Below are 24,989 nucleotides of genomic sequence, written 5' to 3'. Positions count from 1 at the left end.
GTGTGTGTGTGTGTGTGTGTGTGTGTGTGTGTGTGTGTGTGTGTGTGTGTGTGTGTGTGTGTGTGTGTGTGTGCTAGTATTGCCGCATGATTATAACATCTCTTTATTTTGTATATTGTACCCGTTATATTTCAACAAAGCCCCCCCCCCCCCCCCCCCCCCTTCATGGTGTAATATTATGTAAGAGCAGCGATGTTCTCGGGATTCAGCCGGGTTCACTCTGCAGTCAGTGTGTAGCTCTTGTTTGACACCAGAAGATATACAAACACACGGCAGAGAGTAACTCATGTGTGGGGCGAGCGGGCAGCACAAACTCTCCCAGCTTATCTGTATGTCTTTTATCTGTATGGAAAAGTAGAGACGCTTAGGGAAAGCTGAGGTCAAGCCAAATGCAATATTCAGCTCTTTCATTAATGTGAAATAACAATGGATTAACATTTGACACACAATCGTTTTTATGTTGTTGATGATGTGCATGCATGTGGATAAAATGTGAGGTTTGAAAGGTTAAAGAGGACATATTATGCTCATCTTCAGGTTCATATTTGTACTTTGTGCCTCCACTTCGACACGTCTGCCTGCTTTAATGTTCAAAAAGCTCTTTATTTTTCTCATACTTTCTCTGATTGGTTAGCTGTCTGGCTCTGTTGTGATTGGTTAACCACCTTAGACCCCTTAGCATGTCATGTACAGTGTGTTGGAGCGGTTGCTAAAAGAAGCGCAAGTGTTACATAGTGATGTCACTATGTTCGTGAAGTAAACAATGGAGTCTAATGGAGGTGTTTCAGATGGGGTGGGGGAGTGTGTGGGAAGGAAACTCCCTTTGACATGTGACATGTTTATTGAAATACAGAAAATTCAGGATCATATTATCAGCAATAATCATCGTCATTTATGGATTACATGCCATTCTGAAATCGGCCATTACAGCTGACAAGTACTTTTACGTGTTTAAATTATTGGTTTTACTTGTAACACATAAAGGATAACATCTGAGTTCTTCCACCTCCACCTGTGTTAGCCCTAAAATGATCAAATATAAGTTGAAAAACACAAACAAATTGTGGAAGAATTAAAAAGCTAGGCCTCATTTTAAGACTACGGGCAGCTGGAGGGGACAGAAGAAGTGAAAGAACGATGAAAGGATGACGACTGCAGTTTGCACTTCTTCCATTTCCAACTTGCATGACACAAAAAACACGTCTGATCACGTATTAAGTACGAGCCTCGTTAATTAGATTCCAACCTCTGTGCTCCGACATGATGAAGGAAGCCTTGATGCCTCGCATGGATGGAGCTTGCAAAGGGACGGGATGAAAAGACAGAGCCGCAGACAGGAGGAGAAAGAGGAACTAAGTGATTTTGAATTTGCAAGCAGAGGCCAATTTCTGTGTTATTACTCTGAGTAAAAAAAAACCTGAACGCCTAATGAATCCCACTTCAGTGATACGAGCACATAAAAGCAGTGTGAGGAAGAGGAGGGGGGGGGGAGCAGAGAGGATGGATGGGCGTAAGGTTGGGTGAAGGGTGAAAGAGGAAATTAAAGTGACATTATGGGTATGTCAAGGGGAATAAATGAGCAGATGAAGAGGAGGAGAGGACGATGATGAAACTAGGAGGGAGGGCTGTGAAGGACAAAGACCAGCGGGTAGATAACGATTTCGGTAAATTGGAGAAGACGAAGAGCGGCGGAGTGCCCTAGATGAGGATTGACTTTGTTTACGCTGCAATCCGTTTCCATGCGGCCAATCATATCCTACAACCATCATTAGGAGTGATGTCGAGAGGCTGAATTGTTTTTATGTCACAGTGTGTGAGAGCTAACGAACGTTAATGTGATGCATTGTGTTTTGTTTGGAGTTCAGCCAGCAGTCACATGAAGAGTCACTGGATCATAACATGACATCTTGAAGAGTAAAACAAACACAATCCTCTTGGCCAAAACATATCCTTCCTTTATATGTCTATCTGGGACATGTCTCCATGCTTTAATGTTCAAAACGCTCTTTATTTTTCTCATACTGCCTGTGCTGCAAAACCTCTTCTCACTCTCTGTCTGAAACCAGAGCCCAGTCTGCTCTGATTGGTTAGGTGGCCGGCTCTGTTGTAATTGATCAACCGCTTAGAGATGTCCCGCCCCTTAGCCTTTAGGATTTTAGCTTTTGCAGACCATTTACATAACACACTACAGGGAAACGCAAAGAATAGTCGTAATAGGGCCTCTTTAAACAAACAAACAAACAAGCACACACACACACAAACACACACACACACACACACACACACACACACACACACACACACACACACACACACACACACACACACACACACACACACACACACACACAGCTGATTTATCATCCAAAATACAGTAAAACCAAAACTTTAACTGTAATTATATTTTAATAATAATCCTTCAATCACTAAATAATTGATTAAAATGCAAAAGTGCCTAGAGTGTCTACGTGGCATAAAAGCATCTGGATTTTAGCTCAGTCTCAGTTTTGCTCAGAGTAAAAACTGTTGAAAATCTGTCAGGATTCAGAAGTTGCACCAGCGTCGACCTATTTTAAGCCTGAACAGTGAGACACTTCACCCCCGGGGTAAAACCAACAGCTGTGCTTCCTTATACAGTCAACTGTGGTTCTCGAAATCACATCCAAGTGCAGAAGTTAACAAATCACTTTATATGGGGGAGTGGATTTTAGGAGATAACACTGCCTTCATGCGAAATGAGTTATTGCTAGCGTTGTAGTCACAGCACATAGATGGCACTCTAGCCTTAATTGGCTTTTTCTTGTCATGTTTTATATAAGAGAGAACTTCATTGATTAAGAATTTCTCCTATATCATTGTTGGAGTCACAACAGACAGGAAAATAGACACATTCTTTAGTGGTGGAGACCAAAACAGAGCTAAAAGGAGAGTAAGTATCATCCTGTGGCCAGAATCACAACTGAAAATGAATGCTAATGTTGCTCTTATCTGTTTTATTTGTAAAAGAAGCCAAATAGCTGAGAGTAACCTATATGTCACTTCCTGGCAATATTACGGTCCCGAACACTTTTTGGGGGAAAGCATTTGCTTGCATTTGAATGGCGGTCAATACAGATTCTGAATTTTTCGGTAATCACATCAAAAAATTCATCTTTTTTTAATCTACAAGAAGCACAATTATGATGGTCAGACGGATCGTTGATCTGCATCGATTTAAATCAATAGGGAAATGATGTCCGGTCAGTCTGCTGGAGGATGAGTATCAGGCAGCAGGCTGACACTGAAACTGAGATTCCTGAATTACATCGTTTCTTTACTCTCCTTTTTCTGGAGAGGAAGTAAAGAAACCGGAACTCTGGATTCATTTGTTGTGTGAGGTGCAATATATGACTCAGCAGCTGACATGACGGAACTATTAATTTCCTCTTAGCTCTGACGCATTATTTCCACCCCCCGAAAGTGGGTGGGGGCCGTTAATTTGCCAGGAAGTGACATAGGTGTTACTCTCATCTATTGTTTACTCAAAATTGAACCCATTTGTTTTTATCTGGGTCAGTTGATTAACTAATTAAAGCTGATTAATCAACAGCAAACAGTATATGGCTTAGTTTTCTGAGCTAAATTGATCATACAAGTGTCAATTTGCCATGTTTTTTTATCTGTACTGTATCTTCCGGCAATGGTTGCATGCACGCTGCCACAGGTCATTTCTCTCTTTACACCGACTGGGAGACAGCTTTCAGATACTCTCTGACTCGCAATCACAACTCGGAGGCTGACGTGAACCAGATGCTTGCAGATACAGCCTGTAAAATGTGACATGAAGGCATCATAGTGAGGTTGAAAAGTTGACGTCATGATATTGAGTTCACTTCATGACGAATTGCTCCATATGAAGGTGGGGGAAAGTGTACAAAAATATGGAAGAATTATGTTTCAAAATGTTCAAATCTGTTGCTTTGGAGCTATTTCTCTCCACTGTGTCATCACTGCATACAAAACACAGCTGCAGCTAATGAATCTAATTACTTAAATATGTTGATTTAGTTTGAGTTAATGACCGACAAGTCAGTGTGAGTGTCAGTACTTACTATAATTGGCACATCCCAGTCAAACTCACCCTTTATTCATCTCTGTGAGCTGCAGCTGTGTTCACACGGCGCTGACAGTGTGAAAAGGCTCTGAGAGTGCGGAGCAGCAGAAGTCATGTCAGTGTTATTTATAAAGCCCAAAATCACAACTTTGTCTCAGAGGGATTTTATCAGCGTCACTTCCCGTCAGTGAGAAGAGATCTTGATGTGGGAGTGTTTGACGGGAGCTGATGCTGAGAGAGATGGATGGCAGTGATGAGGGAACATCCAGGCAGTCATGGTTCAGCAGTTTGACAGCTCCAGAAGGCGAATGCCAGAGTAAAGAGATGTAAATGAGCAGAGGAAAATCACACTTTTATAGATTGCAACTTTGAGTTCTTCCTGGACCCAAGCTGCGAGTTTAATTTGAAGTAGTTTTTCTGTAGTCATCCTAACAAACTGACCATTAAAGTGTGTGGATGCCTTAAGGTTTATTTTCCTCCAATGACAGACACGCAATAATATGTTTATTATCAATTAGATCCAATCCTCATCCTGTAGTGTAAAGCAGATTACTCCACAAGGTCAAGCAGATCCAAAACAAATTCAATTAACAAATCACTCGCTATTAGGATCTGCAATACATCTCAAAATCACAAGGAATAGCTTATGTTTTACGTGTTTAAAATACCTTCTGAGATGTGGGGTTACTGCCAGTTCAACATATGAAACACATGCACAAATATCCTTCTGGTAATCTCTAAGAATGAACATGATCTCAACATTAAAACGATTTTTAGAAACCCGTCGAAGGATTATCTTCAAGCGAATCCAAAGAACCATGTCGGGCAGACAGCGAAATCCAATCAGCATTTTAGACAGGGGTTCGGCTCGGCTTCATCAGACCTCCTGCTGTGTGTGTGTGTGTGTGTGTGTGTGTAAGTGTGTGTGTGTGTGTGTGTGTGTGTGTGTGTGTGTGTGTGTATGTGTGTGTGTGTGTGTGTGTGTGTGTGTGTGTGTGTGTGTGTGTGTGTGTGTGTGTGTGTGTGTGTGTGTGTGACAGGAGTTCATTCTCTCACTAATCAGCTTATCACCTGTGAGGGCGCAGGGTGAGGTGAGAGGGACGTGCAGGAGGAGAATAAAAGATTGGTAGATGATGTTATACCCAACAGTCGGTGTGTCAAATTCAATTTGAATCACTCAAATCAAAGGCTGTGTTGTAAAATCAGATGCAATCCTTTAAAAAGCATTGATATGAAGATTACATATATCAATTTGTAGCTGTGGTTTATAAAATACTTAGACAAAAAAAACACCAGGAATCCATATTTTATAAAATGACTGCAGTTTTGTTCCAAAAAATACAATATAATATAATAGTGTTGGATAAATAATAAAACTATACAAGTATTGTAAAAGAATATATATTTAAATAATTACATCTGTTTTTAAAAGTGTATTGGGGAAATCTAATGTGAGCATTGCGCAACTCTTAGGGTTTGGGTCGTTTGCGACCTCTGACTTCTTTCTATCAAATCAAAATTCAACAATATTTCACATTGAATCATTTTTAAATAGTACAGGTAATTAGCATATATATTTACATTTAAAATATATTAAAACTTGGTTGGATTAGACCAAATAGAGTGGCGCAGGAATACCGAAACCTGGAAATGAGTCAGCATTTTATCACTTCTGGTTCTCTCGTTTGAAAAAAGCTGTGTATGTGTTTTTGGTTTGAATGCCTGAAATAAGGTCTGTGGTTTACAAAAGTGTACTAGATTTGTATGCTTTGTTCTCAGACATAACATAAGTCAGTAAACACCCCCACTCAAGAATCCCTGAAGGTTATGTATCTTAAAAACAGCAGATTGGTGGCTGTACCTGTGGCTGTGGCCTGGCCTGATGCTCACCTTAGTACTTAGGCTGCCACAGGATTGTTGACATCCACCTGGATCCATCGTCTTCTTATTTATAGACACACGCATTTTCCAGCATTTGGACTACCGATGTTGTAAAGGAATGATCTTTTTTAATTTACACACAACATCTATTGCACGTCTGTCCGTCCCGGGAGAGGGATCCTTCCTCTGTTGCTCTCGTCAAGGTTTCTTCCATTTCCCTCCGTTAACTGTAGGCCTAGGGTTTCTTTGGGAGCTTCTCGATGTGAGGGTCCGAGGACAGAGGTAGTCACATTCAGTACAAACTGTAAAGCCCACTGAAGTTTGTGATATTGGACTACATAAAAACACTTTGATTGATTGAGAACAGTGATGATGTGAAGTCATGTGAACATAAAGTAGTCCCACATTAGCTTTCTACTTTTGGAGATTGCATTTACACAAAGATTCAAGGTGGTGTTCGAACGTGGAGATTATCCTGCTGAACAAAAACATGTAGGTTTCCCCCAGATCTTATTTTCTGCAAAATTCTGAAATCCAATGGAAAAAATCCCATTGCTTTTTGTTGATGCAGCCCTTGAGATGCTAACTTCTGGGGCGGCCTACACAAATCAGTCAACCCTGCACCTCTCTATAGTCTCTGATAAATGCAATAGATGTTGAAACCGTCCCCAGTCTCCGCTATTTATCTAAGGTACGAGAGAAGTCGTGCCTGAGAAAACTGCCGCGGTGTACATTAAACGCATCGGTATCAATGAAAGGCATTTATCAGATAGATTAGATGGCGGGAAACACACTTCAGGGTGAGTTTGACTGCACAGAGAGGTTATTTAATCATTGTTTGAATAGCAGCACATATTGCCTGGTTGACATGCGGCCCCGAGTCCATTATAAGCTTAATGAAGCTGCAGCGGAGGAAAAAGACGGCGTTGTGATTGATGACTCCAAGAATGAGCGCCGGACTCGAACATGTTATCAGTTATTCATGATTTGCAGCTCGATCTTGGAGTCATCTCGAATCTTCTATCCCCTCTTTCTCTCACCCTCTCTCCTCTGACACGTGTGTGCACTGTATGTGAGCTCATTACACACCACAGGCTCAACTCAATATTCTGCTGACAAAGATGGAGCGAGAGGGGGAGATTAGAGGAGGAACGTGAACGGAAATGATAACGCATGAGCTGAATGTATACATTAAAAAGCCTGACTTGCACGTTACACAAGGAAGTTATCGAGTGCAGAAATGGGGAAGGACGGATGTGAAACGCGAGGAGACGAAATTATAGGAGAGGAAGAAAATGGGGGAAGAAAGAGCTTAATTAGAAAATTGTGACAGGATATAAAGTGACTGAAATGTATAATTAAGCTTAATTTAGCTACTTTTAGCCTTAATGTAAAACACATTAATCTCTGATGAGTGTAAAAAACGTGCCACATAGTACGGTGGCCGACCAAATCACTTAAATTGGGAGAAATGCGAAAAACTATTCATGTATAAAAACACAGATGCAAATGAAGAAAAATCTACACCAACAGAAACTCAACAAGAACGGGGACGATAAAAAGTGACGCACACAGCTGGGACCAGAGTGCTTGTAGACGTCCAGGGATTAATAAATTGGCCAACTGTACCTGGAAATAATTTACCTAAAATATAAGTTTTTTGGGCTTGTTTTGTCAATGTGATCCCATGACTCCTTTCGATATTATTCCAGATCTGCTATAAGCTAACATTGCTAATGTAGCTAACGTAGCAAAAGTAGTCATTTCAAATACAGCATACCGACAAAACAATTACAGTTATGAACAGAATAACTCTGTAAGAATGACAGTGGACCAGCTTTATAATCCCTGAATATCACCACGCACTCCGGTGCCAGCTGTGTGCATCACTTTAAAGTGTCCCCTGGTTTCCGTTGTGTTTTGAGCTTCTTGTATCGTTTTGTATTTGCAGAGTTTTGTTTATGCATCTCTTTTAGTGAACCCTGTGCATGTGTTTCATCAAGTTTGTGAACATGTTTCTCTATTTACATGTGTTTTTGCACATTTGTGTCCCAATGGAAATGTTTTGTGCCGTTGTAGCGCGTTTGCACCTGTGGGCCACCGTAGCCAAGAGTAAGACATGTGCCACATAACCCTTTGCACTATATCCTAAATATATGTTATAAATTAAGACACTTTTATTTACATCAGTTCAAGTAAATTGAATTATAAACACAACAGAAACTAAAGTTGTGAATGCATAACAACTGAAACAACAGAGAGGCCGAGTGGAGCAGACGTATTCGGGTTAGCTTCAGTTTACAACCTGCATGTGATGTATCATACTCACGTAGCGGCTGTGCAGAAATAAAAGCATTTTATTTCCTCTGCATTATTCATCTGCTGCTATGTAGCTGACACTTTGCAAACTCTCTTCAAGCTATGGGAATACTCATACAGTATGTACAGTGGCTGTCTTACACAGAGAGGAGAGAGTAGGAGAAACATTTGGGGAGCTATTTTTACATCCTGCCTACTATAGCCTACAGGGTTAGGATTTATTTATAGCAGTGAATTCATATGAATGAAGATTAATATTTATTTCTGGTGTCCCGAGCTGCTCTGCTTTTTTAGATTGTTCACATCTGAGTGAATAGCAGTGATTTTTCGATGTTTCTCTTCTGTCTCTACCCGCTGACAGGCTCCTCCAGCTTACCCTATTTTTGGCTGTCGTGCTATTTTAAGTGTCATCTCCCTCCAAGATAATGGTTTTGTGTACTGCGAAGCGTTTGCTGGGGTCGACATGCTGTTCATCACCGTGGCAATTATGTCTGTCAATGGAAATTAGTACAGATGTGTGGAAATGAGAGATAACGAGACACTGATTATGTGCAGACACACACACACACACACACACACACACACACACACACACACACACACACACACACACACACACACACACACACACACACACACACACACACACACACAGTATACAAAGGTGTCTGAATAATGAGTGAATGTTTAAAAGATAAGAGGACACACATCTCATTAATAGCCCAGCGTTGGTATGCACACTTAATTACAGGAGATGTGTGTGTATTTTCAATTAGGCTATATTGTAAGTAACTTGAGCTTTAGCAGAGGAGAATAGATAGATAGAACCAGAGGATGAAACCCTCTTTATGAGTCACATACATGCACACAGCAGAGCACACACAGTGAAATTGGCCCTCTGCATTTAACCCATCCTAGTACTAGGAGCAGTGGGCAGCTATTGTTATTGTGCAGGGAGCAATGGGGAGGGGGGATTGGAGGTGTCCGGTGCCTTGCTCAAGGGCACCAGAGCAGGGCCTAGGAGGTGAACTGGGACCTCTCCAAGTAGCAGTCCACTTTCGTTATTTCAAGTCTGTTCGGGGACTTGAACCGGCGACCCTACAATTCCCTGACTGAGCCACTGCTGGACGTGGTTTGTCCATCACAATAATGTACCTGTTAATCGCATTCAATTATATTTATTTGATATCAATAAGGCGGCAGTTGCGCAGTCTGAAGGGACTTGGCTTAGGAACTGAAGGGTCGCTGGTTCAAGTGCTGATTAGACCAAAAGTATGAAGTCTTCTGGACTGGTAGCTGGAGAGATACCAGTTCACATCCTGGGCACCTTGAACCAACTCTTCCCTGGCACCGGACAACATGGCAGCCGGTTTTCTCTGGCACTTCTCTCTAAAAATGCATGTTTATGTGCATCTGTGTTCATACCTGATCTGTATAGGTAAAATGCATGTTTGTGTTTGTGATTAACAAAGTGGAAAACAGAATGTCCCCTTCGCTGTTAAAGGGTCATCTTATCTTATCTAATCTTTACGGTGGCTGACACGCTACAATGGTCCAAATCACTTCCAGAATTATAAATGCGCTGCACTTTCAAAAAATGTGCAAATATGAAAACACAAATGTGCCAAAACACATGCATATGAAGAACAACATCTCCGGTCCCAGATGTGTGCATCACTTTTTAGTGTCCCCCTTTCTGTTTTGTTTTGAGCTGCTTGCAACGCTTCGTGTAAACCCTGACCATGTTTTGTGAAGTTGGTGAATGCTTTTCTTAATGCTGCTAATGTGAAGATGTTTCTTCATTAGTTTTTGGGCCTATTTCTGTTTTGCTATTTGCATCATTTTGAAATTGCAACGCGTAACTTGAATGGAAATGTTTTAGCACGTCAGCACCTGTCAGCTACCGTATTTCTTATCACATTCGCCATTTTGTCAACCAAATCCAAACATCCAAGTGAGTTTAAAGCATTGATTGAGTCATTTGTTCAGTTGCACGCTCAGTCCATTAAAGCTAACAAATAATGGAACAGGATGACTATTCCCTAACGGTCTCTGTGCGAAAAAAAACCCTGTAGATCTACAGCCTCCTCTGGCCTTATGGGAGCAGGTCAAAATAAAACCGCCCCGACAGCCACTAACGGTCTTAAAAGTTGCATAGGTTTGTGCATGTGTGTGTGTGTGTGTGTGTGTGTGTGTGTGTGTGTGTGTGTGTGTGTGTGTGTGTGTGTGTGTGTGCGTGTGTTGTGTGTGTGTGTGTGTGTGTGTGTGTGTGTGTGTGTGTGTGTGTGTGTGTGTGTGTGTGTGTGTGTGTGTGTGTGTGTGTGTGTGTGTGTGTGTGTTCAATCACAGAGGGAAGAGATTGGGGGCTCTGAGAGAAAGGACGAAAAAGACAACCAGTGGCTAATGGCTCTCCCAAGGGGCCAGTACTTACCACAACTCTCAATAAAAAGTAGGGAGCCACAGGGGAGCCGCTATTAGGGATCCTCGAGCTTCATCTGCTAACAAGACTGTTGAAGCTGCTCTGCTTCCAGAGGCGCGCAAGGAATAAAAGTGATAGTGATGTGCATCTGTCGAGAGCAGACTAAAGATGATCTGCCCATATTTGTTGAAGCCCTCCGCTCACGGTGGTCTGATGCTGTCAGTCTGTCTCAGTGAACCCACTGACACTCAAGAGGAGGGAAAGGGGATTTATATAATCATATAGGAAATGGATATAAGGGCGAGAGAGTTGCATAATGATGAAGCAGAATATCACCCGGGGCGATAGAAAGCAATTATTTTCATAATCTAGTGCTGATTCTGGTTAATCGTTTGGTTTCACGCTGTCGGTTTTTAGATGATTTTATCTGGGGTTTCTGCATTGATGGTTTCATGTGAGCCTCTGTTTCAATAATGAAGGTGTACCACAGGGTTTTTAGCTGGGTCCGTTATCATTTGCAGTCTATCCACATGTTATTATTTCCCCAACACAAATACACTGCCCTGCCAAAAAAAAGGTCACAAGCCCGTGGGGGCAGTGCTATGATCTGGGGTTGCTGCAGTTGGTCTGGTCTTGGTTCAGCAATGTCCCCAAAGAATAGGGTCAGCTGACTACCTGAATATACTGAAGGCATGTTCCAAGATGACAATGCCAGGATCCATCGGGCTCAAATTGTGAAAGAGTGGTTCAGGGAGCATGAGACATCATTTTCACACATGGATTGGCCCCCACAGAGTCCAGACCTGAACCCGATTGAGAATCTTTGGGATGTGCTGGAGAAGACTTTGCGCAGGGGTCCGAATCTCCCGTCATCGATACAAGATCTTGGCGAAAAATGAATGCAAGACAGAAATAAATGTTGTGACATTGCAGAAGCTCGTGGAAACGATGCCACAGCGAATGTGTGCCGTACTCAAAGCTAAAGGCGGTCCAACTAATCTTAGAGTGGGTGACCTTTTTTTTGGTCAGGCTTTTTTAATGCAGATTTTGCAGCACACATGTCTCTGGACTTTCTTTCCCCGTATCCTCACATATTTTCCATTAGAATTTTCCCAGTTATACACCTGTTCCCTCATAATCCGAGCCTTTATGTAAACCTGCCATGTTCACCGGCTTACCATTAGATCATCAGCCTGCATGTGTATTTCCTGTTTCACAGCCACATTAATCCTGGTGTTTATTCCTGCCAGCTGCTCGGCATCCATGCTGCCTTTAAGCCAGTTCATACATGCATGTTCATCACCTTTCTATAGGTTTGTGTGCATGTAAATGGTCTTCAAAAGCAAAAATGTTAAGAGTTTCTCTCCCACTCATCCTCCCACATTTCAGAAAACAAGTCACAATCCACTGTTAATCTGATCTGCGTTATTTAAGTCTTAAGTGGCCACTTTTGAGGATCTGGACTCTGCTTTTTGGATGTGGATATAACACTTACCCTGCAACATTCACATATTTATCTCTTTTCATGCTTCCGGCAAGCGCCAAAGGTTTGCATTCCTCTGGTGTTGTACGCTGGGGAAAGGAATATCATGTTTAAGCACACTTGTTGAACACTGGTTGTTGTATATTTAGGTTGGAGAAGCTACAGCACTATAGTTTCTTGCTTATGTAAACATTTACCAGACCATACTTTCTTTTTATGGCACAGAATAGCCGTCTTTGTGTTTGCAGAATGCGCTCTGTTGACCTCAAAGTTTTAAGCCCCTGCATGGTTCGCTTTACAGAGATCCATTAAGGCACGATCAAAGATTCATGAGTGTAAACAAACATACTGTATGTGGGTATGAATACAGTGCTTCAAACCACATGTAAATGATATGAGCTAAAATCCCATCAACAACACAGTAGGGTGCTTTTCAAAGAGAAGCGCTTTTGATCTCAACACATGAATATTCTTGGGGGTTGATATAAAAATAATATTATTAATGATAACGATCATTTCAACCTGATCAAGATTGATGTGTTTTGACGGGATTCCAACCAGAGCCGCGTGCACAATATTTGATTCCTGAGGCTCAAACAGATCAAGATCAATGATCATCAATCTTAATGTAGGAGGGGAGACACACGTGAACACCCACACACACACACAAACACACACACACACACACACACACACACACACACACACACACACACACACACACACACACACACACACACACACACACACACACACACACACACACACACACACACACACACACACACACACACACACACACACACACGGACACAAGGACAACACAAACATTGTCTGTCACTCAGTCCCTTTAATGCAATTAAATTCTGCTCCGGTGAGCGATCCATCCATTCCCTAATCGATCCATCCATCCCACGGCCAGTCACTCCTATTTCATTGGTGCAGATGCTCATTCAGCCAACCCTTCAGTATTGGGAAGTGCTCCACACACACTTTTTCCACCAGCTTTGTATCCCTTTATCCATCTCTCCAACTAATACCAAGGATCTGATGAAACGTTACAGTCTTCCCAACTTTATGTGAGGAAATATTCATATGCTGATCTTTGACGGTATTTTATATCTGTTTCTTGAACTATGTCTTAGCAATTTCTTAATGCTTTTTGACATCCTCCTAGTTTACATTTCTCTTATACATCTCTATGGTTTTACAATAACATATCAACCTTTCAGGACAGTATGTTTGTTGCATTATGGACTCCGCATTGGAAACACATTCAGGTTAAGTTTAACACACACACACACACACACACACACACACACACACACACACACACACACACACACACACACACACACACACACACACACACACTTGCGCACTCTTATATTTAAACCCTTTTGTTTGCGTCACTATCCACTGTCTCTTTATCCTCCAATCCTCTGAAGCACGAGCCGTGATCTCATTTCTTAATTGTTTACACCAGTAGGTGTGAGCCGTCTGTCACTCACTTTGTGTGTGTGTGTGTGTGTGTGTTTGTGTGTGTGTGTGTGTGTGTGTGTGTGTGTGTGTGTGTGTGTGTGTGTGTGTGTGTGTGTGTGTGTGTGTGTGTGTGTGTGTGTGTGTGTGTGTGATAGTAGCAGAGTGGGTTTGGTGTTGGCTGTTAGGGTTTTTTCAGTGACATGTCCATCAGAGGAGTGAAGGGTAAAGCCAGTTCCTCTCTCCTTGTGGTATTAATAACAACAAACACACAATGCTTGGAGAATAAAATACAAAAATATTGGTTTGAAGATGTTACACAGTTCACACACTTTCTATGGGGGGCCACCTTGAGGTGATTAATTGACAAACAAAATAATATTTCACCAATCAATAAGAATCAAGTACATCCAAGCCTTTTATTGTCATAACCAGATTGTTAGGTAGAAAACAAATACTTGTGTTTGGTTGTTTTGAAGTAGATTTTTGGTTATCCAACAGCTGCTGTGTAACAATTACAAAATAAGTTCAATTATTTATTTCTTCCTTTCTTGGTTTATTCATTTTTATTCAATTTTGTGATTTAAAAAAAAAAATCATTGATTCTTTTTCTTTTAATCTGGTACTAACTATTTCTGGATGAAAATGTGATACAGACATTATTATTCATTCTTTTGGCCACCATAATCATGACATTTACATTTTTCAATTTGTCCCATGCATCACACAGTTTTGTATATCCCTTTAAATGTTATTTTAAACCTGTCTATGTGGCTTTTTTGTCTATCTTCAACTTCAAAACAAGTTTGCTACTAGTGCCTATACTAAGTGTTTAATAATAGTAGCTACTACGAATACATGTATGAAATGTATGAATACATTAAAAAAAACCGTTCTTTTTAGGAGCTGTGATTCTGTTTTGTTGATCATTTCTTTGTACATCATTGTATTCGTCAATCTTCTTAATTTAACTGTGCTATAATTGAAATAAAACAAACTTTTTCGCCATTTTATCTTCTTATATGTGCTACCTTTTCGTATGTCAGGTCAGATCAGGTTAATGTGGTCAGCATTGAATCGAGTAGACAGCGCCCCCATGTGGCTGACATGATGAACAACAGCGGAATGCAAAAGCGGAGCTGTGAAGTTTGTCCCTTACGCGTTTCCGTAGAACGCTGCTGTCATGTCTGCACCCTTCATGGTAAGCTACCCTTCAAATTTAGACTTATTAAGACAGTTTATGCTATTTCAAAACATTTACTTCCACAGTTGAGAGGTTAGACATGTGTACACTCAATTTATAGGCTGAATATTATTGCTAGTATTTTCGATTTGTGTAGTTTCCTGTTCGCAACATTTAGCTTTAAAATGCTACATTAGCATTGAATCCACCTATGAAATGTAGTTGTTTAGTGATGAAATGTGTTTATATTGAAAGATGCAATAAATAAAACAGCCAATAAGAGAAATTTATCAGGGATTGGTCAGCAAGGTGTAAATATAATATGGCAAACCCACCAAATGAAAGATGTAGTGTCACTTTTCAATGGGTGCAGATATACATGACCAGACATACTGAGAGGTACAGATACTGTAAAGCCTACTCATACATCTATACCTGCAGTAAAGTACAGAACGGTATAACCAGTTATGTACATCGACTGTGAGCAAGAATGAAGTACTGTAGGGATGCAAACTACTTTTGTTTTCACCACAGTAATTTGTAAATGCATATCATTTTATTAATTACCTGACAATGGGAACATTTCCTAGGATTGAATCGGGTTTATTGCCAAGTAGGTTTACACATTAAGTGTATCAGACCTTAAAAAGGAAATAGCTGTGTTACTTTAAGGGGTAGCATTGTGCAGAAATGTGCAAAACATTCAGGAATGACACAAAGATGCCACATATGTGTTTATCTAATGCACACATTAATGTAACACATGTCTGGAGGAAGAGTTCAGAATCTCTTCCAACACTTTATCTGAAAAGAGCTGCGGGACAGTAAACTTCCTATTATCCTCTCTCCTTTCTCTCCAGTCTCTGTACAGGTGTTGCCAGCGGTCGGCCCTCCTGGTCGTCTCCAGGCGGTCGTTGAGCTCCAGCTCGGTGTCTCCCCCTCCGCTGCACACCAGGATCCTCCTCTACCTCACCCAGCGCTTCTACGATGTGGAGATGCTCCAGAGCTGGATGTCTCTGCGGCGGTGGAAGGGGGTGCAGAAGAGGAACTCGTAAGAAACATTTTGGATGTCTTGAATATCATGATGCATCCATACCAGTGCTGCTGCTGGTATCTGTTACTGGGAGCAGCTGGAACAGGATTAATCAAATCTGCATTTCTCCGGTGTGATTGACTGATGTGGGTTGTCAAATTCCTGATGAATGCACACCTTTGTCTGCATTATAGTACAAATATATATCAATGCACACAAAAAATAATCAAGACAGTAATTAATGTTGGTTATTCTTAAGATTTGGGACTTTCTTTGTATTTGTGCCACAAATGCTCTTAATATTCGAGGCTTAAAACACAGCAACATCTCGTCACATGCAAAACTCAGAGCAGCCCCTTTCATGTTTCTAGTCTCATGTCTGAGCAACTCATAGATATTATATTGATTATGTGATGTCCGACTACATTTTGCCTCAGATTTTGTATATCTTTATGTGGCGTAAGTGTCTTTCCATGGTTTTTAAGGTGGCATTACAGTAAGTGATGTCATTTTCAAATGTTTAATATTTGTCTTCAACAACTTCATCATCATATTCAAATTATTGTTGACTAATTATCAAAAATGTCATTGTGTATCTATTTTTCTAAAGCACTAAAAATAATGTCAGAATATTGATGTTGTGGCACGAATTAAAAAGTATAATGAAATAGGATTTTCTCAATTTCGCACTTCCCTATTTCAGCTCCAGTTTGTTAAGTTTATATATTTTGAACCTCACTGACTTCCCCTTCTGTCTTTTACAGTTTCTATGGCTACGCTCAGCAGCAATACGGATCAGACATCGCAGCAGCGTATTACATCCTGAACATGAAGGGAGGCTTCAGGTTAGAGGAACACATCTAAAAATATTCTTTTGTCCCTGACTTTTCTGGCAGTTTCAGAGCCAGTTTTGTTTTTTTTTTGGGGTGAAAAAGCCAAATATTGTCACCTTGTGGCGACCTCTGTAGTCAAGTGGATATAAAAGACTACAATTCCCACAACGTCAGTCCTTGACGAGACACAGATAGGGGACACATTTATTAGTCATGATAAAATGAGCCGCTGGGAGCCAGTCTTCATGTGTTCTTCTGCGCTGTGTCCTCAGGTTTGTCGGCCAGTCTGATTGGTTCAGTGCAGATCGGAGGGGCAAATTTAATTGGGCTTTCATGGATCATAAAAACACACCCCTGGAGGAAGTAAACATGAACTACACAGGCATCAACTACAGAGGGCTGGAGAACCTCGGTAATAAGGGGTTTCTTTTTCATTTCAATACAACATTTCCTCCTGCTGTAACCTTATTTTCTGTCTCTCTTACTCTTCATTTCATTTGTCCTTCCTTAGAGGGCCAGAAAACTTTGCGGACTCTGTCATTACGAGGATGTCCTGAAGTGGATGACTGGTTTCTGGCTAGGCTTCACATGTTCCAGGACTCTCTGGAGGAACTGGACATCTCTCACTGTCCACGCATCACGACAGGCGGCCTGGCTGCACTCAGGAATCTCAAGTAAGTTTCCAAACTCTTAAAAATCACCTAATCACTACTTTTGGAATAAGATTCTCACTGTTTGTTGTGTGCCTGTCTTGCAGGGGACTGAAGCGTCTGGATGTGTCATCCCTCCCTGAGATCTCGAGTCCCGGGGTGGTCATCATCCTGCTGGAGGAGATGTTACCAAAGTGTGATGTCACTGCTAACGGCTACGACCACAACCTGAGGGAGGAGAGCTGAAAGAGGAGCACAGGTGAAGGACGGACATCAGAGGAATCGAGAGACTTTGTTCAGAAAGAGAAAGGGTCTTCTGTGAGAGCTCAGTGGTCGGACAGAGAGTTTGTTAGACAGTTGGCAGTTTCATCTGTCCTCTCTTGTCGGATGTAAATCTGAATGGGTACAGATGTGTGTATGTCTTGAGCTAATTGCACCGTGTCTGAAAATGTGTTTTATTTGCTGAAATGTAAATATGATTGTCCATGTACTGAATAAAGATTTTATTTCTAAAAATCCAGATTAGTTTATACTTATTACCTTTACCTGTAACTTACAAGTCCTGTTCATTGGAATAAAGAACGTCTCACTCACTGTGGTATCTTATGTGAGGAAACTAAAGCCCATAATCCAGTATGAGCCGTACATTGCAGCAGTGTCAGATCTTATGTTAGGTGCATAAAGACAACAGTAACATTGGGAGACAACAAACAACTGGGATAAGGTAACCACTGCTACTTTGGTGTGCAAATATGTCATCTGCAAGCCTTTAGTGGCCATTTTTGATGTTAATAGAACTTGTTTTCAGAGCCAGTCTTTCTTTACAATGCATGTTGGGTAATATTGTCTACTATAAAGTTGATATGTGTCATATGTTCCGCCTTCATTAACCATTTATTTAATATAAAGAGTTTTAGGTACGTGGCATTTTAAATAACCTTTAATTGTTAGAACAGTGAGAGGAACCACTTATCTCACGGGAACTCGGTCACAATCGACACGGACCGGTTTCCTGACGGACAACAATAACCGAATGCTCGCTGTAGTAAAAACCAGAAACCTGTCGTTACTTCGGGAAACCTGGCATTTAAATCAACTGTCATTCAGACCTTTGTGGTGAAAGGGTTTCACTAGACGGATAAATGTCTGAAGCATCAGGTAGGAAGACTGTGTGATGATAAATGACGTTTTATTTTAAGTAAATAAACGGTGCTACACTGAGCTAGCCATGAAGCTAACAGCGCTTTTACACGAAGATACTTTTGTTGACGCAAGTGGTATTTCATTTCTTTATCTGTAGAACTTCCTCAAAAGAAGAAGAAGAAGAAGAAGAAGAGGAAGAGGTTACGCCTGAACCAGAGGTTAGAAATATCTTTATATGTAAATAGACGAGTATCGAGGAGACACTGCATTCAGAATTTCAACCTGACACTACATTTCACTTCCTCCCGAAAGAAAATACAATAAAAACGCACAAACATAAAAAATCTAAATGAAACACTAATAATAAATACACTAATTAATGTGGGGTTATTCTACTCAGCTGACTGTCAGCTATCCAAACAAACACGTCATCCGTCATCGTCAGATCTGGGGAAGAAAGCAGCCATTCTCAACAAGTGTGCTGTGCTGCTTGTTCTCCGTACACATCCATGTGATTGTCTAGCAGCTTGCTTTAATGTCAGCATTGTGCGATTTGTTTTGTAGGAAGACTCGGACGACAGCAGTGGAGAAGAGGCTGCAGGAAACACTGAGAGTATGTGACAGAAAGTGTGACAGTGGAGCAAAAACGATGAATAGAAAGTTAGACTGTTGTCCAGTTAATAACAGTTGGTACATTATTACACTGGCATTTCTAAGTACATTTACTCACTTAAAGTACAATGTTTAGCTATTTGTTTTTACATGCTGTGCTACTTTATATGTATACTCCACTAGAATTTAGAGGCAAATATTGTACTCTTTACTCCTCTGCTTTTATTTGACAATAACAAAGTTAATATTATTAATACAAAGTATAAATCATCTAATGGAAAAACAATGCACCAATATGAATAGATACATCTTTATAATACATAGAAATATTCCAGTACAAAAAGTAATACACCTTTACCAGCTGAACATTTGAATGATCAGCATTGATGCATAACTAACTTTAATCCTGGGATTTAATATGTATTACTCAGAAAATGGGATGATGATAATTTACACATTATTTACTTCCTCATCTGGTTCTCTTCAGTGGACTTCCTGCGTAACCTCTTTTCCAGCACGCTGGGCCTCGGCTCACCAGAGAAAGTTCTGGATGAGCTGACTCTGGAGGGGGTGGCCCGATACATAAAGAGCGGAAAATGTGAGTTTCTGTCCGCCTCTCACAGCTGATCAAAAGTGGATTGATTTTCTTCTGTTAAGTCAAATATTTCTCTGCACTCACACAGGTAAAAACATCATCTGCATGGTTGGAGCAGGAATATCCACATGTGAGTGTAATACCAGAAAGCACTTCATTTAGAAAAGCATTGTTTTGTTGTTGAATTTTTGATCTTGATATCTTCTCCGTCCACAGCGGCTGGGATCCCTGATTTCCGCTCACCAGGAACTGGGCTGTATGCAAACCTGCAAAAGTATAACCTGCCTTACCCTGAGGCCATCTTCCAGGTCGATTACTTCAAGGTGACTTTTGAATTTTCAGATTTTAAAGGTTCAACTTTCTTCTTAGCTTCTAGTTAAGCTAAGAAGCAGAGTGACTTGCATTTCTGTTCTGTTGTCTGCTGTAGTGTAATGCCAAATGCTAAGAATATTCACATTCTCACGTTTTAGAAAGGACTCTGAAAGCCATTTTTAAAGTCAAATTAGAAAGATCGGACCTTAATCTAAACTCAGAAACAAAAACACAGCTTACCAAAGATATAACATTTGTCCTTCTTCTCAGAAACATCCAGAGCCTTTCTTCGCCTTGGCCAGGGAGCTTTACCCCGGACAGTTTAAGGTACTTAAGCACATGTTGCCTTTTATTTATTGTCGAAAAACTGTAAGAAATGACCAAATGCATCAGGATATTTAAGTATAAAATCTAACATCAGTTGTCTCACAGGTGTGCCTTCTCTTGTGGTTGTATTTCTGTTTAGCCGACAATCTGTCACTACTTCATAAAGCTGCTGAAGGACAAGGGGCACCTGAGACGCTGCTACTCGCAGGTAGGAAAACACCCAGCCAATTTCCACTTCACACTCTGGATACATCTAATCATGTATTGACGGGTGTGTGTGTGTGTGTGTGTTGTGTGTGTGTGTGTTTACTCAGAACATCGACACCCTGGAGCGCGTGGCCGGGCTGGAAGGAGAGGATCTCATAAACGCTCATGGAACGTTCTACACGTCTCACTGTGTCAGCTGCAAAAAGGAGTACAACCTGGACTGGATGAGAGGTGCCTTTCGATGTTACTGGCCTTTGTTGAGTGATTGTGATTTCAACCACTTGAGACTTTAACCGCCCTTTCTTTGTTTTGTAGATAAAATCTTTTCCGATGACATCCCCCGGTGTGAGGGCTGCAGCAGTTTGGTGAAGCCAGGTCAGAAGATCATTGGCCCTTTGACTTCTATAAGCTCATCCAATGTATTTTATTTAACTTGTTTCTCTTTTTAAAAGCCTTCCAGATCTTTCTGCGCACCATTTAATATCGATCTTACTCAACAAACATGCCATTTGGATATACATGTCTCAACCCCTTGTTTCAGAATTGATTTAAACCTCTGTGTTTCTTCACAGATATCGTGTTCTTTGGGGAGAATCTACCCGTCCGGTTCTTCACTTCAATGAAGATGGTGAGCACATGATGGTGGTTTTCATGCATATAGTATTTAATCTAACACCTCTGCAGAAATACATGTTTTTACACTGTCTTTATTTACCTGTCAGGACTTTCCTCGCTGTGATCTCCTCATCATCATGGGGACGTCTCTGCAGGTCCAGCCGTTTGCGGGTTTAGTCGGCAGGTAGTGAAGATCAAGTTTCAAATCATACAGCTTTCCACAGACGCTGCTGCAGTCATAACCTGGCAGTTTATCTCAATCTATAAAAGATTTAGGAAAGTGGTTATTAAATTATTGCTTATATAATTGCCTGTTTGTCCCTTTTTTATTTCCGTTTCCTCTCTTTAGAGTTCCCAAAAGTTGCCCCAGACTGCTCATTAACATGGAGAAGGCAGGGCAGGTGAGTGTTCACCCCTCCATCAAACATTTCCTGCCTTTATCCTGAATATTTTTTATGTCATAGATGTTTTCCTTTGATTCTCTGTGCAGGCTGATCCTATGCTCGGGCTGCTGGGTTTTGGAGGAGGCATGGACTTTGAATCAGACAAGGCGTACAGGTGAAACAGAGATGCTGCTACTTTACTTTGTTACCTTTATTGTACCATTGCAACTTCTGATCATGTATCAGAAAATTAGATTGTTCTCTCCAATAGATAATGTTATACACAGAAATAACTTATTTATTTTCTCAATTAACAGTTTTCTAATAAGTTTATGGTCTCAACTTTAGTTTTAAGGCTTCTTAAATAACGCAACATGTCCAGTTTGTGAGTTTATTGTCCCATTTATATGAAAACAAAAGGATTAAGCTGTGTATGCTTTTAGGGCAGGGCTACCTTTTGATTGACAGGGTGCTACCACAGTATTTGTATTTGTTTGGTTTGGATGTTGTCCGTGTTTTCCCCGATGAACTTTCACATCTCTCTTTTAGTTAATGTGAACTTTGGAGCGTTTTGAGTTACTCAGCCTGTTCCTTAAAAATGCTCTACTTCGACTTCTACTAATCGATGGGTAATGTCACAGGGGCTACTTGGATTTCTTTTACACAGTTTATTATGGTATGAACTGACGTGGTGCAGTTTGCTTTTCCACCAGCAGGGGGGGCGCAAAGCATCATTCACTTTGTCCTGTGCTTCACTTTCTGCCTTCTCATTTAGCTTACCTCATATTTAATCTCGCTTTCTCAGTAATCACAAAATCAGTCCACAGTCATCGTGACGGTCAAACATGGTTGCGTGTTCAATGACAATTTTTTGAGTCACCTCTGACTAAACCCCTTTTTACAACCACCAGGAAAGTGCTGTAATATCCTGCTTTAGTGCTGGAAATGAAAATATGTAATGGGGATTTGTCCATGTTTTAACTCTGTGTTTTATCCTCCAGAGATGTGGCTCACATCAGTACATGTGATGACGGCTGTTTGGACCTCGCGGAGCTGCTGGGGTGGAAGGTAAGTCTCACAATTATCTGTCATGTTCTTATTTAAAGGGGCCCTATTCTGCTCATTAACAGTTTGGCATTTGTAGTTTGTGCCTCTACTGTGACATGGTAACATGCTTTAGTGTTCCAACACAATCACTTTAGAGCATAGTTTGTTCATATACCATCCATTGCCTGATTTATATCACATTTTACGCTTAAAATCATAACAAAATTGATCTTTTTATTTGCTGTTGACTATTCTGATATACAGTATGGAGTGATACAAAGAGACTGCTCGCTCTGGTTTCATATTTAGCACGCAAACACATTAAAGGATCATTGAAAACCTATGATAAAGATATGAAATACTAAAGGAAAGAGGAGTCAATCTTCTAAGATAAACTCACAACTACCACATGTTTGTTTTGAATTGAATAGCGAGATACTTCCGGGCTCACACCTCTGTTGAACATCTAGTTATTGGCAGTATCACTAGCCCTGAACTCGAAATATCTGCCACGATCTACACTATAAATATACACGTAAAGTAAACTAGTTGGCGCCTGTGGTATTCATAAGGAAGTTCTGCAGCAGAAGCAAACACACAAAGAAAAGGGGAGAGTTTTTGTAATGTTATGGCCTTTCTGATTTTCCTGTGTGATGTTGTGGTCATCAGTCACCACAGGGGACGGACTTCCTGAAGAATGGAAGCTGTGTTTCTATTTTCGCTTTCTTACAGTCCCCCCGTCTTTATCTGTTCTCTCTGAGACTCCATGTGTTAAATCCCTTATCTGTGCTTCTCTTTTATCTTCCCCAGGACGAGCTGCAGGAGCTGGTGCAGAAGGAGCATGCCAGGATCGACAGTCTGGACCAGAAGGAGAAGGCCGGAGAGAGCAAAGGAGCTTCAGCTGCGAAGAGCTCTGCATCTGAGGCACCAGAGGCCAAGAAGGAAGAGTAACCAATTAAAAAATGTCCTTTTAAAGAAGCTACTGGAGGGATGTGACTGCTTGGAGACAAAGAGAGATGATGTAATGTTTTTGTTTAGAGTTGAATCTCAGTTTACATTTCTTTCTGAACAATCTCCTTCTTGAAATCACTGTGAGCGGCCGCTTCAGGAAACATCAAAAGTCTCTGAGAGGCCGAGCTAAAGCTGAGAGAAATAAAATAACTAATTTAAAGAGGCTCTATAAGGCTTTTTTGGGGTTGTCCCCTTGGTTTTTGTGCATGTAAAGGGTCTGCAATGCCTAAAATCCTGCCTGAAACACCTCCATAGGACTCCTTTGTTTACATCCCTTATATAATGACATCACTATGTAACACTCAAGCTTCTATTTGCTAGCGCTCCAACACATTGTACGTGATAGGCTAAGGGGCGGGACATCCCGAGCCAGCTAGCCAATCAGAGCAGACTGAGCTTTGGTTTCAGACAGAGGATGAAAAGAGGAGCTGCAGCACAGGCAGCATGAGAAACATAAAGAGCTTTTTGAACATTAAAGCAAAATATAAAATGACTTAGACCAAAATCAAACCAGAGCTCAGCACTTTGAAACTCCTGCACTGTGTTTTATGCTTGTGTTTACATCATTTGCACTTTATTGACATTGTTCTTACTTTCCTTTCAGCTGTATATTTTCTTTTGAGGAAGTTAACTTTATGCATGGGTTGCAGTACACAGTGGCAGGGTAGAGTATAGCTGATGTTTGCACAGCGTAAAGGTAATACCTACTAAACCGCAGCATTTTAATCATCGCTTTGCTAAATAATGAACAAATGCTACACTATGATGTCTCTGAAGCAGCTTTTTAAACACATCTGATGGCGCACATCATATATAATGACTTCCTGATATGTGACCGGAAGTAGTTGTGAAGTTTACAGTTGGCCATGTGGAAGTTTTAAAACGTTTTATATTAACCGTGTCTTTCATCTGAACCCTCTGTGGGATTTTCCGTCATTTCTTTTCAGTGCAATGTCTTTGATGCAAGATCTGTTTTCATGGTGCATGGTACAGTAGCTCTGCAATCAGGAGGACTTTGGTTGATTCTGCTTTTCTTTAAAGAGAGCTTAAGTGCTGCAGAAACGAAAGAGCAAGGATACACATTTGGTTTGATCTCTCAAAACGTTAAAATTCATAAAACACAATGAAGGTTTATGAAGAAGTGTTCTGAATCTTGTGAATAGAAAAGTAGATGACAACTCTTGACAAAATCGCTCAAATAAGGTGTTGTTAAAGGGAAGATTTTGGTTATCTGAATTGGCATGATTTGTCGCGTCATCAAAAGATGAAGGGGTTTGGACACGGTTACATTACCATCTGTACAAATGAATGGAAACCAGTTGAAGAATCCTGCAATAAAAGTAACCTTTACAAAGCTCATGATG

General features: G+C 40.8%; 2 protein-coding genes across 2 annotated transcripts; both read left to right on the top strand.

Annotated features, from left to right (window-relative positions):
* Positions 1-14,782: 14,782 nt before the first annotated feature.
* On the top strand, positions 14,783-17,889 carry dmac2 (distal membrane arm assembly component 2). Its single transcript, XM_063906345.1, has 6 exons — positions 14,783-14,875; positions 15,718-15,908; positions 16,655-16,735; positions 16,996-17,135; positions 17,235-17,397; positions 17,481-17,889. Exons 1-6 carry the CDS (start codon positions 14,858-14,860, stop codon positions 17,617-17,619), a joined length of 732 nt encoding a protein of 243 aa, XP_063762415.1. The 5' UTR covers positions 14,783-14,857; the 3' UTR covers positions 17,620-17,889.
* Positions 17,890-18,677: 788 nt separating this feature from the next.
* sirt2 (sirtuin 2 (silent mating type information regulation 2, homolog) 2 (S. cerevisiae)) lies at positions 18,678-24,982 on the top strand. Its single transcript, XM_063906344.1, has 15 exons — positions 18,678-18,734; positions 19,081-19,129; positions 19,616-19,726; positions 19,812-19,853; positions 19,940-20,046; positions 20,306-20,362; positions 20,502-20,570; positions 20,677-20,800; positions 20,885-20,944; positions 21,142-21,197; positions 21,292-21,368; positions 21,534-21,585; positions 21,675-21,742; positions 22,569-22,635; positions 23,425-24,982. Coding segments are annotated over exons 2-15 (1,032 nt in total). The 5' UTR covers positions 18,678-18,734; positions 19,081-19,128; the 3' UTR covers positions 23,566-24,982.
* Positions 24,983-24,989: the final 7 nt, after the last annotated feature.

This window comes from Eleginops maclovinus, chromosome 18 (genome assembly GCF_036324505.1).
Source record: "Eleginops maclovinus isolate JMC-PN-2008 ecotype Puerto Natales chromosome 18, JC_Emac_rtc_rv5, whole genome shotgun sequence".
Lineage (NCBI taxonomy): Eukaryota > Metazoa > Chordata > Actinopteri > Perciformes > Eleginopidae > Eleginops > Eleginops maclovinus.
This window is presented reverse-complemented; position numbering and strand designations above follow the sequence as displayed.